At 43.6% G+C, this 18,828-nt stretch overlaps 1 protein-coding gene across 10 annotated transcripts in view; it reads right to left on the bottom strand.

Moving 5' to 3' along the window:
- The window catches only part of AP3B2 (adaptor related protein complex 3 subunit beta 2), a 158,576-nt gene that overhangs the window by 97,694 nt on the left and 42,054 nt on the right, over positions 1 to 18,828 (bottom strand). For all 10 annotated transcript variants that reach the window (XM_082254195.1, XM_082254189.1, XM_082254196.1 and 7 more), the window contains exons 2-6: positions 14,938 to 15,013; positions 14,767 to 14,841; positions 13,112 to 13,207; positions 8,897 to 9,057; positions 1,774 to 1,840 (exon numbers count right to left, since the gene is read on the bottom strand). In XM_082254195.1, the coding sequence (XP_082110321.1) occupies positions 1,774 to 1,840; positions 8,897 to 9,057; positions 13,112 to 13,207; positions 14,767 to 14,841; positions 14,938 to 15,013 (475 nt within the window). The remainder of the gene's footprint in view (positions 1 to 1,773; positions 1,841 to 8,896; positions 9,058 to 13,111; positions 13,208 to 14,766; positions 14,842 to 14,937; positions 15,014 to 18,828) is intronic.

Here is an 18,828-nt window from a genome sequence, read left to right as displayed (position 1 = left end):
AAAAAGGTTGCGTACACTAGTCAGGCCACTAGGTGTCGCACCATATGTTATACAACCTGTTTTCTTGTTTAATCAATGGTAAAGCTGTACCGATCAGAAAGCGGGGTTCCCTCCAGTCCAGTAGACGTCCTCTGACGAAACGCGTAGGGTGGAGTCTAGAACGTCATACGTCACTTCCGGTTTGTGGAGCTCGGACTGTGGAACGCGGAAGCTTCCCGGCTACCACGCTGATCTATAGCAGCCGACACTGTAAGTTTCTATGTGTCCTTGCTGCATTGGTTAATATTACATTTTGCTTCATGGGGTCTCCTTTCTTCGCTTGAGCATTTTGAGGATCTGCCCTTTGCTCAGTCTGGACTGGAGGGAACCCCGCTTTCTGATCGGTACAGCTTTACCATTGATTAAACAAGAAAACAGGTCGTATAACATATGGTGCGACACCTAGTGGCCAGACTAGTGTACACAACCTTTTTCTTTGTCACTAATCTATAATTTATGGGCTTTGTTTCATTTGCAAAGTCCTTCACTGTTTTGCACTTAATTTTTTAAGGAAGGAATTTATATCCATTTAATTTGCACTTTACATTATACTTTATATAATTTGGGAATACGGTGAGCACTACACCTCACTTGAACTTGCACCGTATATTATATCTGTTTTTGGAATAAAATTTCATCACAGCTATTGTTTACTTATTTATTTGCACTTGACACTTTCATTATTTTGGTATATTGTCTGGTTTTGGACAATAAATTGAGTACCTTCCCTTAGTGGAGTGGGAACAACTCTATCACTTGTGCACTTTACATTTATATTTATAAATACATAATTTTCTGTTTTGTCACTTGTGCACTTTCTGTGATTTAATCACTTCACCTCTGATGCACTTTATGGAAACATATCACGCAGATTGAATATCTGTTGGGTACACCATTTGGTCTTGGCATCTCATCACCAATAGGTAGCGCCTTTATCAACCTCTCTGTTTTCCAATTTCATCTTTAACCCTTCGGGGTTTGGTTGTTGGCAGCTTACACCTCAGGTACCCGGCTTACATAATAAATTTTCCACTCACTCCATAGCACTGGTCACCTTCGTTTTATTAATATCAAGTTGCAATGACTTCAAATTAGTCCCTGCACTACTTTGCTCCGACTTTGATGCATTTTAGGTCCATAGACATAGGCATTGCTTTAAGTCCAGTCAACATAGTGGCAAATTGCCGCAAAATCGCATGACTTTTAGGTCGCACTGGTGTGGAAGGGATCTAAAACTCGTCAAAACCAAAGTCGTATCCAAGTTGCACCCATCCAAAGTTGCATCAAAGTCTTCAAAGTCGGTGCAACTTTGGAGTCGTACAAGTGTGAAAGGGGTCTAAGGCCCCTTTCACACTTGTGCGACTATTCCTGTGACTTGGGACTGCAAAGTTGCATGACAAGTCATACTCCATGATTTCCAATGAGTACTGTTCATATCTGTGGGACTTCAAGTTGCAATGACTTCAAAGTAGTCCCTGCAATACTTTGATCTGACTTTGATGCATTTTGTGGTACATAGACATAGACATTGCTTCAAGTCCAGTCAAAATTGTGGCAATTTATGGCAAAAAAATTGCGGCAAATCGTGCAACTTTTAGGTCGCACAAGTGTGAAAGGAGCCATATGGTCACACAGAATGTTTATTTCTACCTTGAGCTAATAAGTTAAAGGTATAAAATATAATTGTGACTAAACATGAATATATATTCAACCATATAAAGATGTTATACTTACTGTTGTTTTGTCCGATAACAGTTTCTCTATTACTTCAATAAGTTGGTCTTTCTGGTCAGAGTCCAAGCTGCACACAAGAGAAAATAAAACTAAGCTAAGAGAGAAAAGACTTGTGAGAAGGACATGTCACGCCATTAACTTTTTCACAGAGATTTGGAGCAGCTACAAATATCCCTGATTATTTCTTTGGCATTTTCTAGCAGCTACAATGCTGCTAAACGGAGCTGCAAACCGAGCTCATAATATTTCCTCCTCTACGCGCCCCTTCCCCGGAATTCTCTGTCAAGATCAATGGAACAACTATCAGTCCTTCCACACATGCCAGGGTGCTAGGGGTAACCCTGGACTCTGCACTGTCCTTTCAGGCTCACATCCAATCCCTGTCTAAATCATGCCACCTTAACCTCCGCAACATCTCTAGAATACGGCCCTTTTTAACCAATGACACCACCAAGCTTTTAATTCACGCCCTGGTTATCTCTCGCCTCGACTATTGCAACTCCCTCCTCATTGGATTACCCTTACATAGATTATCCCCCCTTCAATCCATAATGAATGCTGCTGCAAGACTTATCCACCTTACCAACCGTTCAGTGTCCTCCACCCCTCTCTGCCAATCCCTTTGTTGGCTTCCACTCACCCAACGAATAAAATTCAAAGTGCTAACAATAGTTTACAAAGCCATCCACAACTCTGCCCCCAGCTACATCACTAACCTGATCTCACAATATCAACCTAGCCGCTCTCTTCGGTCCTCCCAAGACCTCCTGCTCTCTAGCTCCCTTGTCACCTCTTCCTATGCTCGCCTCCAGGATTTCTCCAGAGCTTCTCCCATTCTTTGGAACTCTCTACCCCAATCTGTCCGACTGTCCCCTAATATTTTTTTTTACTAAATTTTCATTTATTTAACATTTTTTTTTCCATACAAAACAAAAACCAAAGAAAAAAAAAGTAATAAAGAGCATATACATAGGTATTCATCGCACATTGTACATACAGTTTCATATCTTACCTTATACTATAGCAGCAACGTATATTCATAGTTTTAATAAATTTTTCTCTCTTGGGTAAAAAATAGAGGTATCTGGTATATAACTCTAAAAGACAAAAACTAATAACAAAGAATCTCAAATTCTCCTAGATTCCCCCCAGCTCTAAACTATTCATGGTCCTGCTATGTTCTATTGTGCGATTGAGAAGAAGAAAAGAAGACCAAAAAAATAAAAAATTTAGGGTTTAAGAAAAAAAAAAAAATAATAATGTAAGAGGGGTGGTGGAGACGGACAATGTTAATTTATAGCTTGTAACGTTCCCGTGGGTATGCGCCTTCTCCTATCCTCTAGCTCCTCATTTTTATTCTTGTCTTCTCGACTTGACAAATAAGTTCCATCTATCCCATATTAAGTGATATTTTTTATGATTAGCATTTAATATAAGATTTTCAAATTTATTTACCTCTTCCACTTTATTGATCCACATGTTAATATCTGGAGGTGTCTCGTTTTTCCATTTTAAGGGAATGCACATTTTTGCTGCGTTAAGTAGGTACGGGGTTAATGAATTTTTATATTGATTTCTTGAGGACTGTCCCCTAATCTATCCATCTTTAGACGATCCCTGAAAACCCTTCTCTTTAACCAACTACCGACCGCTCACATGGAGCATACTGCGGCAAAGTGGCTCGATTCCATCCAGCGATGTAGACCTACGCTGGACTACCCCCCTCGTGGGCAGCGTGCGTGTGCCGCCGGATGCTCGCTCCTGCTTTATTCAGACACAGCAGGAGTCGGGCCAGGGGAGGAGAGGCGGTGATCCCCGCCGCTCTTCCCCGATCGTCGGGGATCGAGTGAGGAAATCTGCCCGCTTGTGTAAACAAAGCGGGCGGATCTCCTATGTGACAGGCAGGGACAGATTACAGGATTCAGCATAGCTAAACCTGCGATCTGTGCCTGTGTCACTCAGTCCCCTCCCCCCACACACATCAGTAAGCACCAGGCATATATTTACCCCTTGATCACCAATAAAGTTAACCTCTTCCCTGCCAGTGTCATTATTACAGTAACAGTGCATATTTATAGCACCGATTACTGTAGTAATGTCACTGGTACAACCAAAAGTGTCAAAAATGTCAGTCAAGGGTCCGATCTTCCCGCCGCAATGTCGCAGTCCCGCAAAAAATATCGCAGATCACCGCCATTACTCGTTAAAAAAAAAACCAATAAAAATGACATAAATCTTTCCCGTAGTTAGTAGCTGCGATAACTTTTGCGCAAACCAATCAAAATACGCTTATTGCAATTTTTTTACTAAAAATATGTAGCAGAAAACACATTGGCCTAAAATGTTAAAAAATTTAGATTTTTACATTTTTTTTTGGGGAATTTCATATAAAAAATGTGAAAAATATTGTTATTTTTTCAAAATTGTCGCTCTTTTTTTGTTTATAGAGCAAAAAGTAAAAATCGCACAGGGGATCAAATACCACAAAAATACATTTTGGCCTAAATATATGACAAAAATTGAATATATTGGATATTTTTTAACTGTCAAAGTAGAAAAATATTGTTTTTTTTTCAAAATTGTCGCTCTTTTTTTATTAATATCGCAAAAAATGAAAAGTGCAGAAGTGATCAAATACCACCAAAAGAAAGCTCTGTATGTGGGAAAAAAAGGATGTAAATTTCGTTTGGGTACAGCGTTGCATGACCGCGCAATTGTCAGTTAAAGTCGAACAGTGCCAAGTTGCAAAAAGTGGCCTGGACGTAAAGCAGGAAAATCCTCCGGTCCTAAAGTGGTTAAAGAAGCCTACCCGGCTACTAACTAATGACACTGTTTCACTTCAGCTCCATCAGCTCATCCCCCACAGTTATTGCCTTTTGTATCAATTGACCCTCCCTTTTAGATTGTAAGCTCTAACGAGCAGGACCCTCTGATTCCTTTTGTTCCAAATTGTATTGTAACTGTAATGTCTGCCTTCATTTTGTTAAGTTGATAAAGGAAAAGGAATTGGCAGCACTCCAGGTTGAGTCAAAATCCAGATTTATTGACTGGACATCCAAATATGACAATCGTGACAAGGTAGACGCGTTTCACACACTGACTGTGTGCTTAATCATTAATGATTAAGCACACAGTCAGTGTGTGAAACGCGTCTACCTTGTCACGATTGTCATATTTGGATGTCCAGTCAATAAATCTGGATTTTGACTCAACCTGGAGTGCTGCCAATTCCTTTTCCTTTATCAAGTTTTCACGGAGGCGAGCCGGGGCATGCACCAGTGTGAGTCATCAGGCAATCACACCACCTTGAGCAGTGAGTTCTTGTCTTTTCAATTTCATTTTGTTAAGCGCTGCGCAAACTGTTGGCGCTATATAAATCCTGTATAACAATAATAATAATATTAATGCATTGCCAGTTGCACTAAATAGCATGACTAGTTACTGAAGGTGACCATTGTATAGCATATTCCATTTTTTTTTTAAATTCATTGCTCAGCAATTTATCTTCAAATGGTTACAATCGTGACAAAACAGATATTTTAATGACTGTAATTCAATTTTTTCCCCAGCAACAAAAACACTAAGAAGGATATTTCTGTAGATGTTATAAATTGCTGTGTGCCAAAAGAAATAAAAAAAAATATTACAAACATTGGCAAAAGCTTCCTTGCTTGTACCCATATTAGAAAAAAAAATGCTTCTTGTCTACATAATGAAAATGAATAGATCTTTAAACAAAAGTCACGTTTCAGCTGCAACATAATGGCAGATTTGTGCTATATAAAGAGTCACTCTACCCAATCTGATATTTCCTGAAGGGTGGGACGGACTTACTGATCACGTGACCACTGTGATTTGTTCTCACAGTGCCTACAGGATCGAGAGCCCATCCCACCAACTCCCAATTATACTGAGAGACTGACAGTTGTCTATGGCCGCTCGGTTGCTGTTCGGGGTGCATGCGCAAAGCATGAATCCATGTCCTGTCCATGAATACATAGAGTGCATCCAGAAAGTATTCACAACGCTTCACTCTTTCCACCTTTTGTTATGTTACAGCCTTATTCCAAAATTGATTAAGTTGTTATTTTCCTCAAAATTCTACACACAGTACCCTGTAATGACAACATGAAAGATGTCTTTTAAAATTTTTGCAAATTTATTAAAAATAAAAAACAAAAGAATCACATGTATATAAGTATTCACAGCCTTTGCCATGACTCTCAAAATAGAGCATAGGTGCATCCTGTTTCCACTGATCATTCTTGAGATGTTTCTACAACTTGATTGGAGTCCACCTGTGGTAAATTTAGTTGACTGGACATTGGAAAGGCACACACCTGTCTATATAAGGCCCCACAGTTAACAGTGCTTGTCAGAGCACAAACCAAGCGATGAAGTCCAAGGAATTGTCTGTAGACAGGATTGTATGGAGACACAGATCTGGGGAAGAGTACAGAAAAATGTCTGCAGCATTGAAGGTCTCAATGAGCACAGTGGCCTCCATCATCCGTAAATGGAAGAAGTTTGGAACCACCAGGACTCTTCCAGAGCGGGCCGCCCTGCCAAACTGAGCGATCAAGGAAGAAGGGCCTTAGTCAGGGAACTGTCCAAAAAACTGATAGTCACTCTGACAGAGCTCCAGCAATTCTCTGTAGAAAGAGGAGAACCTTCGAGAACAACCATCTCTGCAGCACTCAACCAATCAGGCCTTTATGGTAGAGTGGCCAGATGGAAGCCACTACTCAGTAAAAGGCACAGGACAGCCCACCTAGAGTTTGCCAAAAGGCACCTGAATAACTCTCAGAGCATGAGAAACAACATTCTCTGGTCTGATGAAACAAAGATTGAACTCTTTGGCCTGAATTGCAAGTGTCATGTCTGGAGGAAACCAGGCACCGATCATCACTTGGCTAATACCATCTCAACAGTAAAGCAGGGTGGTGGCAGCATCATGATGTGGGGATGTTTTTCAGCAACAGGAACTGGGAGACTAGTCAGGATCGAGGGAAAGATGAATGCAGCAATGGACAGAGACATCCTTGATGAAAACCTGCCCCAGAGCGCTCTGGACCTCAACCTAGGGCAAAGGCTCATCTTCCAACAGAACAAGGACCCTAAGCACACAGCCAAGATAACAAAGGAGTGGCTTTGGGACAACTCTGTGAATGTCCTTCAGTGGCCCAGACAGAGCCCAGACTTGAACATTTCTGAAGAGATCTGAAAATAGCTGTGCACAGACGCTCCCAATCCAACCAGATGAAGCTTGAGCGGTCCTGCAAAGAAGAATGGAAGAAACTGCCCAAAAATAGGTGTGCCAAGCTTGTAGCATCATACTCAAAAAGACTTGAGGATGCAATTGGTGCCAATCAAAGTATTGTGCAAAGGCTGTGAATACTTATGTACATGTTTTTTTTTTTTTAAATACATTTTAAAAGATTTCAAACAAATTTCTTTCATGTTGTCATGATGGGGTATTGTTTGTAGAATTTTGAGGAAAATAATGAATTTAATGCATTTTGGAATAAGGCTGTAACAAAATGTGGAATAAGTAAAGATACTTTTTGGATGCACTGTATGTGTGTTGTATGGGCATTAAAACCCACCCTCTTTGCCAGCACACCATTGTGCTACGTGGGCAACAAGAGGTAAGCAAAGCATAAGGAGACGTAAAGTGGCACTAAAGTCAAAAATACTTACCTCTTCCATGTAAGGTCCCTCATCTTCTTCCTAGCTTCTTCTGGGTACTGGTCTTTGGTTGTCTTGATTGGCCAGTGCATGAGGACTTAACTCCTGTACACACGCAGGAGTGCAGTCCTCCTAGCACAAAGACACTGTGCTGGAATGTAAACTAAGCTGCACATGTGCAGTTCAATGTACATTCTACAGAGGATTGCAAACAGGCAGGTAAGTGTATTTCATAGTTTCAAATTTTCTTGAATAAAAAGTAAAGATATGCTCTAAACTCATTTTTTTTTTTAAGTCCTAACCACAATAAAGAATGAAATAAAATATTGGTACAATAACCACACATTTATCAGCTTATAAATTGTTTCATCCGAATCTCACCTGTGTGTGAGATTCCACCTGCGCATTTCCACCAGTTCTTTTGCTATTTAAAGTGGAACTTCACCCTTAGGGAGAAGTTCAGCTTTATGCCCTCCTCCTCCTATTCCCTTTTTTGGCAACTTTTTTTAGGGTGGGGGAACAGGTACCTGCTCCTACTTCTGGTTGGATCGCAGCAGCAGTTCTCCCCCCCCCCCCCCCCCGCAACCTTCCTGGACAGATCACAGGTCCCAGAAGGCTGCGAGACCACTCACAAAGTGTAGCGCTGGATGCAACCTGAAGGTGTGTGTGAAGAAACACATCTGACATGTTTTTGAATTTATCTGCACTCCTTGCTGACACCACCAACTGTGGAAGGGAATTCCACATCTATTCAGCTCTAACTGTAAAGAACGCCCTAAGACTGAACTACCTCTACTACAACTTTATTGTGTGCCTGCATGTCTTCTTTAGGTTAAGGCCCCTTTCATACACTCCGTCCGTCGGACGGAGTCTGTTTTTCTCAGCGGGGGAGCGATCCACCGATCCCCCGCTGAGCAGGAGGATGACAGTTGTTCTCCGCGCTGTGTGCGGAGACACAGCTGTCAGTTCCCCATGCATCTCTATGGGGGAATCGGATGGGAACGGACCGTCGGTCCGTTCTCATCCGATCCGATCGACGGATGGAAAATAGGGTTTCCATCCGTCCAGATTTGACGGATCGGATTGGATCGGGTGTCAGCGGACATGTCTCCGCTGACATCCGATGCCCCATAGGGATGCATGGGGGGACCGTTTAGATCCGCCAAAAAAACTGACAGGCGGATCTGAACGGTCCACCTGTGTGAAAGGGGCCTTAATCATTTCCTCTCAATCTTAGAGTCCACATTTAAGGAGTTTTATATTGCAATCATTTCCCTTCTTATCTAGGGAGAATAAAGTTTAATATTTGTATCTGGTCCTCATAACTGAGATCCGCCAGTCCCCTTATTAGCTTTGTTAACCCTGATGTGTTTGTAACATATGAAAATACAGATTAGATTAGACTGATTTCATGCAATAACAATAATCTTGTTACCTATACAGCTTGGGTATAGCATGTGCTGCTGTCTTGCGCACATAGGGAGACATGTCAGAAGCTGCCTCTTTTATTGCCAGCATCATAATGGGTACAATGATTGGCACACGGATACTGGAGAGAACACGGAGGGCACTGGCTCGGATCAGTTGGTTGGGGTCCTGCAAAAGAAAACATAGTGCTTATCTCATTACTAATTCTTCTTTTTATCAGCACAAATATTGGATAACTCTAAAAATATGAAAAAAGGTTTTAGCAGTAACACAAGGTCACAGTTCCTGATAATAAGACAATTGCCTCATGACATTTAAATTATTAATTAATGTCAGCTTGCAAGCAGAAGGGATAGGCTTGATTCCAACCCGATTTTCCTTCCAACAATGAACCCCCCCACTTTCAGAATGTAATTAGGGAAATCTGATCGTCTTGTTACAAGTTACATGGTAAAAAGTATTAAATATCCTTTCAGATATTTTTTGTAAGCACAAAGGTGCCCATAATGTGTGGATCAGGCTACCTGACCTAGCTTAGGCTTTACCACCAAAATCTTTGTTAGCCAAATGTGAAAGACCCAGACGTTGAACTTCAAAGTAGAGGGTTTAAACTGAAGAAAAAACAACAGCAATCATCATTAGTTAATCACATTCTCTGACAGCTATTGTCATATTAAAGAGGAAGTAAACCCTCCTCTGCAACTTTTACCTATAGGTAAGCCTATGATAAGGCTTACCTATAGGTACTGTAAATATCTCCTAAACATGTACCGTTTAGGAGATATTTACCTTAAATGCAGCCAGTGACATCACTGGCGCATGCGCTCTGAAGGAATGGCCGCTGGTGCCGTTCCTTCAGAGCCCTGTGCCGTGACTGTCGGCTCCCGCGCGCATGCGCGGGAGTGACGTAATCGCGGGTCTGGCCAATCAGATGGCCGGATGCCGCGATCCCGGAAGACGGGCGACTGAACATGTCGCCCGTCATACAAGTAAGCGGGCGGCACAGCGGGGCTCGTTCTAAGGTAAGTATTTCATAATGAGCTAGTATGCGATGAATACTAGCTCATTATGTGTTTCTCTTTCAGGTTGGAAAAAAAATAAAATAATTTTGAATGAGTTTACAACCTGTTTAACTTTTCTCCTTTGTTTCAGTGCAGTATTCAAATAGTAAACTTCTTAAAACAGAATAATTATGTTAAAAATCCTGGAATTTGCCTGATTGATGGACTATAAGTGAGGTCTAAACAATTTGATGCTATCACTTTTTCATTTAATGGCAACCTGCAGAACAAATAAAAGTTGTATATCTAATAGATGTTCTTTTTCTTTTCCCAATATCTGGTAAACACTGTTAATTAAACCTTAGTTTGATATTACAGTATAACACAAGTGATCCATGTAGAGTACAGTGGAAGGGGTGACCTAATATGCCCACCTCCCCTGCAGCATACCTTTCCTTACTCTATCGCCAAGTCACACGCTAGCTATAGACAGAAGTGCTAGGTATTATGCTTTGCTCTCAATGGTGGAACATATCAAAAGAGGAGGGAGAAAAGATCAGTATATGCCAGTGATGGCGAACCTTGGTTTCCCAGAGGTTTTAGAACTACATTTCCCATGATGCTGATGCACTCTGCAGTGTAGTTTAGCATCATGGGAAAAGTAGTTCCAAAACATCTGGGGTGCTAAGGTTCCCCATCACTGGTATATGCTATTGAGGAGATGGCAGGAGGGATTAGATGAGAGAGCCTTTTTTGGCTCATTCCATGTCCACTGGCTGATCTACATCTCCAGAGGTTACTAGAGGTTCCCTGAGCTTGTGGCTGATTGACCTTCCATTTGATGGTCTAGGGCAGTGATGGCGAACCTTGGCTACCCAGATGTTTTGGAACTACATTTCCCATGATGCTCATGCACTCTTCAGTGTAGTTGAGCATCATGGGAAATGTAGTTACAAAACATCTGTGGTGCCAAGGTTCACCATCACTGGTCTAGGGCAAATGCCACTTGGCAGAGCCAGCTGATTGACATCATTATCTTTTAGTTGTCTGTAAGGGGGGAATTCTTTCCACTGGCCCCAAATATAAGGGGCATTTTTCTCTCTGACCTCCAATACATTTTAGCAGGGGTTTTTTGAGACCTGACATTTTTTTTAAAGGGATCCTCTGGGGCAGAAGTCTCCAAACTGTGGCCTGTGGGCCAAATGTGACCCATTGCTTGCCTTTTCCCGGCCCTCAGGGCACTATACCTCCCATTGACACCAACAAAGGGGGCACCATTCTCTCCACTGACACCAACAGTGGGAAACCATTCTTCTCACTGACACCAACAATAGGACATTTTCCACTGACATCAGTGATGGGACACTATTCTTTCCACTGACACCAGTGATGGGACACTATTCTTTCCACTGACTCCAGTAATGGGACACTATTCTTTCCACTGACACCAGTGATGGGACACTATTCTTTCCACTGACTCCAGTGATGGGACACTATTCTTTCCACTGACTCCAGTGATGGGACACTATTCTTTCCACTGACACCAGTGATGGGACACTATTCTTTCCACTGACACCAGTGATGGGACACTATTCTTTCCACTGACACCAGTGATGGGACACTATTCTTTCCACTGACACCAGTGATGGGACACTATTCTTTCCACTGACACCAGTGATGGGACACTATTCTTTCCACTGACTCCAGTGATGGGACACTATTCTTTCCACTGACACCAGTGATGGAACACTATTCTTTCCACTGACACCAGTGATGGGACACTATTCTTTCCACTGACACCAGTGATGGGGCATTATTCCTCCCACTAATACCAATGATGGGGCACTATTCCTCCTTTTACTGACTACAGGCACCATGTTTTTTTTTTTTTTGCTACCACTGGGGCATTTTCTACTTCCACTGGCCAATCTGGCCCCCCTAAAGTCTGAAGGACAGTAAACCAGCCCTTTGTTTAGAAAGTTTGGAGACCCATGCACTGGGGTAAAAAGGCTGAGAAAGGCAAGCATAGATCCACACAATGGCACAAACAACTGTAAATGTAAACTGTGCAATATGTTGTAACAACGCATGGCACTTCACAACACACACCATGCATGCATTATAGGGAGCACAGCGTAGCGTGTGCGGGTTGGAGTAAACAAACCCCTGATCTACAAAGGATAAAGCAACTGGACGATGGTAAGCAAAAATATGCTAGTAAGGATTAAAGGTCAAAACTGAGTCCAGATTTTTGTGCCATTATTGATGCTTAAAGAGGAGCTCCACACAAAAGGGGAAGTTCAGCTTAAAGGCTTTCTCCCCTGCTCCTGTTTGTGAAATGGAGCTTTTGGGGAGGAGGGGGGGAAAGGTACACGATTTTGACAGGTACCCTATTCCACATCCGCTCCGACCACCTAGGCCAAAGGGTGTCGAACTAAATTTCATCACGGGCTATATTAGCATTACGGTTGCCCTCAAAGAGCCAGTTGTATCTGTAGGACTAGATTTCCAGAGCTCTCCACCCCCCCCTCCCACCTTACATCAGATATCAAGAGCCCCCCCACCATCAGAAGTCAAGAGTCCCTTACCCTCCTTTACATCACAGTGCATTCCCCTTACCTTGTGCTACTGCAAAGCTAGGAAGCAGAAAGTGCAGGGTCTCGAGGAGGACCAGAGGAGGGCTGGAGTCAGCTGCCAGGGTCTGCTGAATGCTGAGATTAGGGGAGGTGGAGATGAGGGGGTGCTTCGGCTTCATAGAGTGATGCAGGGTCTGAAGGAGGAGTACTGCCCTCCTCTCTGCTGCTGACTGCTGAGAAGAGGGTGCTGCAGTTGCAAGAGGGATGTGAGGGCCACTTGAAATGACCTGGAGGGCCGGATTCAGCCCCCGGTCCTTGTGTTTGACACATGTGGCCTAGGCGAACGGAAGTGGAAGTTCTCCTTACCCCCTTTCTTCTCGCAGTCTTCTGGAACATGTGACAGGTCTCAAAAGAATGCGGGACCATGCACAGTGTGTAAAACACCATTCGCGCATGTCCAATGGGCACCCGGCTGTGAAGCCGCAAGCTGTCTCAGCCGGGTGCCCATGGTGAAGATGTTGGTGCCCTAGGAGAGAGGACACAGGGTGAAAACAGCTGGGCCGAGCACGGTGCTGGGTCGTGGGATAGGTGAGTGGCTGCTTTTTTTTTTTTTACACAGGAGACTGGAGATGATTTTTAACCAACCTTTAGGCCTCTCTGAAAAGTAGAAATGGAGAGAAGAGCCAGATCCTGTTGCTCCTCAGCATAACGAACCAAATAGACGTAAACCAATTTCTTCACCTAAAAAAAAAGACATATAAGCTCTTAATTTAGGGTGTGATTGACTAGACTCCTTTTAACAGCTCAATAGGATATTCAAACATATTTGGAAAGTGGCTTTATTTAAAAGGACATGTCCTTGGTATCAGTAGAAGAAAAAATGAAAAGCCAATATTACTTAGGGATTACAATAACAAAACTATTACAACTAAGCTTACAGATAAGAATTTTTCATATGTTGTACTCCTATGGCACTTTTCCACTGCAAGTACCGGCTCGGCTCCACTCGGCCCTGCTTGGCCCGGTTTGGTTTTCCACTGCATGATACGGTGTTGGAACGGTTCGGTATGGTTTGCTTTTCCACTAAAGTAGTACTAAAGTAAGTGGGTGGTAAAACAACGATTCTCTGACCAATCAGTGGCTAGTAGTGACAAACAGTCAAGGCTGCATGCAAAGGATTGTGGGATATGGTACCGGTACGGCCCTCTTGGAACCACAACTGAGGTGGTACTGTTTAAGCGAGCCGTACCGTTCGGTTCATGTAGTGGAAAAGCGTCGCCTTACTGTACCGTACCGAACCGTTCCAACACCGTACCATGCGGTACCATGCAGTGGAAAAGCGCGCCGAACCGTTCGGTTCCATGTAGTGGAAAAGCGCCGCTGTACCGTACCGTACCGAACCGTTCCAACACCGTACCATGCGGTTCCATGCAGTGGAAAAGCACAAAAGCGCGCCGAACCGTTCGGTTCCATGCAGTGGAAAAGCGTCACAAGGAACCACAACTGAGGTGGTACTGTTTAAGCGAGCCGTACCGTTCGGTTCGATGTAGTGGAAAAGCGCCGCTGTACCGTACCATACCGAACCGTTCCTACACCGTACCATGCGGTTCCATGCAGTGGAAAAGCACAAAAGCGAGCCGAACCGTTCGGTTCCATGCAGTGGAAAAGCGTCACAAGGAACCACAACTGAGGTGGTACTGTTTAAGCGAGCCGTACCATTCGGTTCCATGTAGTGGAAAAGCGCCGCTGTACCGTACCCTACCGAACCGTTCCTACACCGTACCATGCGGTTCCATGCAGTGGAAAAGCACAAATGCGAACCGAACCGTTCGGTTCCATGCAGTGGAAAAGCGTCACAAGGAACCACAACTGAGGTGGTACTGTTTAAGCGAGCCGTACCGTTCGGTTCCATGTAGTGGAAAAGCGCCGCTGTACCGTACCATACCGAACCGTTCCTACACCGTACCATGCGGTTCCATGCAGTGGAAAAGCACAAAAGCGAACCGAACCGTTCGGTTCCATGCAGTGGAAAAGCGTCACAAGGAACCACAACTGAGGTGGTACTGTTTAAGCGAGCCGTACCGTTCGGTTCCATGCAGTGGAAAAGCGCCAATAGCCCCAACTGTACAGCCACAGGATAGGTTTTTGTGCAGCTGTCACTTTTCCCAGTAAGTTCATGTTGTAGTGTTCTCCATGGTATCCAGACATCTGTGACCCCACCATGACTATCCCTGTACTGCTGTGTATTGTCATTGTGTGACATCTGTCAGTAAGTGCCATCATAACTTTTGTCACCTCACCTCAATATTCTTACAGGCCACATTTTTCACAACAGCTGGAAATAAATCTGATGTATTCTTTCCTCGTGCTATCATCTGGGAAACATAAGAAGATAGTATTATTTTGCTAGTCTCAGCACACAATATACGGTACTATATGTTGTTACACAGATGGAGGAAAGAACAACTCACAGCAACAATCCTCTTCATGGCCTCCAACTTCAGGGAGTCCTTGTTACTGTCCAGCATTTCCTTCAAGTCATCGTGTCTGCAGAATAAAGCATAAAACATTTTACACACATGTTTTATATATTGTGTTTTATATATAGTGTTTTATATATAGTGTTTTATATATAGTGTTTTATATATATAGTGTTTTATATATAGTGTTAATGCAAAAGAAGAATTACAGCAAATGATCACTTTGGATTTCTAGGGGTATTGTTATAAAATAGTGAATGTGACACTCACAGAATTATGACAGTGGGTGCATATTCCTGGTGCAAAGATTGATTCAGCTGCAGATGTGGACTTACAATCAGATACATTGCCATAATCAATCAATCATTATACACTATAATATCAAAAGTATTGGGACACCTGCCTTTTCACACACATGAACTTTAATAGTATCCCAGTCTTAGCCCCTAGGGTTCAAGCTTTACCAGCTTCAACTCTTCTGGGAAGGCTGTCCACAAGGTTTAGGAGTGTGTCTATGGGAATCTCTGACCATTCTTCCAGAAGCGCATTTGTGAGGTCAGGCACTGATGTTGGACGAAAAGGCCTGGCTCACAGTCTCCACTCTAATTCATCCCAAAGGTGTTCTATTGGGTTGAAGTTAGGGCTCTGTGAGGGCCAGTGAAGTTCCTCCACCCCAAACTTGCTCATCCATGTCTTTATGGACCTTGCTTTGTACACTGGTGCGCAGTCATGTTGGAAAAGGAAGGGGCCATCCCTAAACTGTTCCCAGTTGGGAGCATGAAATTGTCCAAAATGTCTTGGTATGCTGATGCCTTAAGAGTTCCCTTCACTGGAAGTAAGGGGCCAGGCCCAATCCCTGAAACACAGCCCCACACCGTAATCCTCCCTTCACCAACTGATTTGGACCAGCACACAAAGCAAGGTCCATAAAGACATGGATTAGCGAGTTTGGGGTGGAGGAACTTGACTGGCCTGACCTCAACCCAACAGAACACCTTTGTGATGAATTAGAGCAGAGGCTGTGAGCCAGGCCTTCTCATCCAACATCAGTGACTGACCTCACAAATGCGCTTCTGGAAGAATGGTCAAACATTAGACACTCCTAAATCTTGTGGACAGCCTTCCTAGAAGCATTGAAGCTGCTATAGCTGCAAAGGGTGGAACAACTCAATATTAAACCCTATGGACTAAAACTGGAATGCCGTTAAAGTGCATGTGTGTGTAAGAGCAGGTGTCCCAATACTTTTGACAATATAGTGTATAAATCTTACCTGCTCAATTTCTACATAAAACAGCGTGAAATGCTTTTATTCAACATAAAGGATACAGACCACCCCAGGTCTCACCTTCCCTGCTATTGTTTGAGTCGGCCATCAGCAGTTTGCTCTCTTAGCTCAGACAAATCCCTTCTGTCCTCAGTACATGCACAGCGCTATAGTATGTACAATATTGGTAAGTAAATTTCATCATGAAAATTTCCATTTCAGAGTCTGCAGTACTATTTGCAAAGATTTACAAAGATAGAAAGGCAGCTAAACCAGTCCGACTTCTAGTATAATACATGGCTTAAAAAGTGACCACGTTCTCAAAAGGTAGTGCTAAAGTCCATAATAACACAGACTTAAAGCGCTTTTAAAGCCAAAACCTTTTTCTACCTTAGTGCATTATCTGCTTTAAGGTAAAAAATGTTTTACAGCTTGCGGTCCTCCCCCACCTCCCTAAATACTTACCTGAGTCCTCAATTAATCCAATGCTGTGCATCGCTCTTCTCGCCTATCTTCCTCTTCTTACAGGTACTCGAGCAGTGCCAATGGCTGCTGTCAATCAAATGCTGTGAGGAAAAAATGGGGGCGGGGCCAAGCCGAGCTTTGTGTGTCTTTGGTGTGCGGCTCCATAGACACACACAGCTCGGGAGCAAGCACGCATGTGTTCCCCTCGTAGCAAGCCACTTGCACACAGAGAAGATGAGGAGCCAAGATCCCCGGCGTTGCACCCCAAAAGAAGCGGTTCAGGGCTGCTCTGTGCAAAACGGTACTGATGGGCACTGATAGGCAGCACTGAAAGATCACACTAATGAGGAGGCACTAATGGGCACTGATTGGCAGCACTGATGAGCACTGATAGGTGGCACTGATGAGAACTGATTGGCAGAACTGCTGGGCACTAATTGGCAGTACTGGTGGGCACTAAATGGAAGCGCTGGTGGGCACTAATTGGAAGCACTGGTGGGCACTGGTGGGGCTGCACTGATAACCAGGGCACTAATAATCAGTGGCCTGATAATCAGTGCTGATGTCCCTTTAACATAACTTGGTTATCGGCTTTTTTCTTCTCTACCTACCTCAATCTGTGATCAGCTGAGTCTCAATGACTCGGCGATCACAGAGCGTGCCCCCTGCACGCCGTAGTGGGCACAGGCAGCGCGATCCTGGGAGGACATCCATGGATACCCTTCTGGCAAACTCAGCCCACACTGTAGCCGTCTTTCGGCTATAGAGCAGGCAGGAAGTAGGTAAGGCTGCATTCACACCTGGGCGTTTTAAATAGCAGGCAGAATCGCCACGATTCTGGGCACGATTACAAAATGCTTTGCTAAAAATGGCAAATCACGTAATGTGAATTTTAGATGCCATTCATTTTAATGCCACCTAAAAACATGGTGTGGTTCTGCCACGATAAATCATGCTGCAATTGTGGCAAACCATATTACATGAAGCTTGTCGCTCAAAAAAGGATCAGGAGCTTCTTTTGGGCGACAAGCTTTGTGCGATGCGATTTGCTACGATTACATCGTGTTTTTAGGTGCCAATAAAATAAATGGCATCTGAAATGTGCGTTGTGCGATTTGTCATTTTACCAGAGTGTTTTGAAATTGCATGCAGCCAATTTAAAATGCCCAGGTGTGAATGCGGCCTGAAGTACTACATGACACATTTAATACTTTCCTTGTACATCTGTCATGAAATGAACATACAGACTATGAAATGCTGACACCCTTCTATAATGCTAGTTGCCTGTCTGTGGCTGCATTTCACACTTTTGATCTACAAACAAATTTGCAGCAAAAAAAGCCAGAATTCCTTATGACTATACCTTATTGGGGTAAGCAAATAAAATATATGAAAATATTTAAGCCAAGCATGGGTCGAAGACAGGGAATCAGGAACCTATACAGTATGTAAATCACAAGGCCCTATTTCTTGGTGAACGTTAAAGCAAAGCTCCATCCGGCCCAACAAAAAATAAGAGTCAGCAGCTACAAATATTGTATTTACCTGTCCAGGGATCCTGCGGGGTCCTCAGCCAATTCGATTCTTGAATCGGCTCGCTCTCAGGTGCTGGTCCTGCCATCTTGGGTAAGGGAAACCAGTAGTGAAGCCTTGTGGTTTCACAGCCAGTTTCCAACTGGGCATGAGCAAATCATGCTGTGCTTTCTCATTGGGCCGGCTGCAGCAAGAGCTGAACTTCCGGCTGAGTTTGCCACGGCGAACCAGGCACCTGCTCCCCCCTCCCCCCGACAAGGTGCCAAATGTGGCACCAGAAGGGGGTAGGAGGCAGACAACCGGAGATCTCCCGATTGGGTGGAGCTCCGCTTTAATTCTCCTTTACATTGATGTTTAGTGGGTAGTTAAAGTAGCCAGGATTACCAAGTATTACTCACTCTCACTCCTAGTTCTCGTAATATTTAGTACAGTGGTACAGGCAGGGCTCTGAGACCCCCTGGTACGAGCTGCTGCCATTTCTTTATGCTATATGGCTCTGGATCCTCTCTTGAATCATATTGATTGCAACTAATGCTAGCCATACAGCAGTCGAAAAATCTTTCTAACACGTTTTTCGAAAAACAAACCTGGGGAGCAGAGTGGTGCAGCGGAAGCGTGC

Source organism: Pelophylax lessonae (genome assembly GCF_965119305.1).
Source record: "Pelophylax lessonae genome assembly, chromosome: 4".
In the NCBI taxonomy this organism is placed as follows: Eukaryota; Metazoa; Chordata; class Amphibia; order Anura; family Ranidae; genus Pelophylax; species Pelophylax lessonae.
Note: the sequence above shows the minus strand (reverse complement) of the source record. Positions and strands in the feature narration are given on the sequence as shown.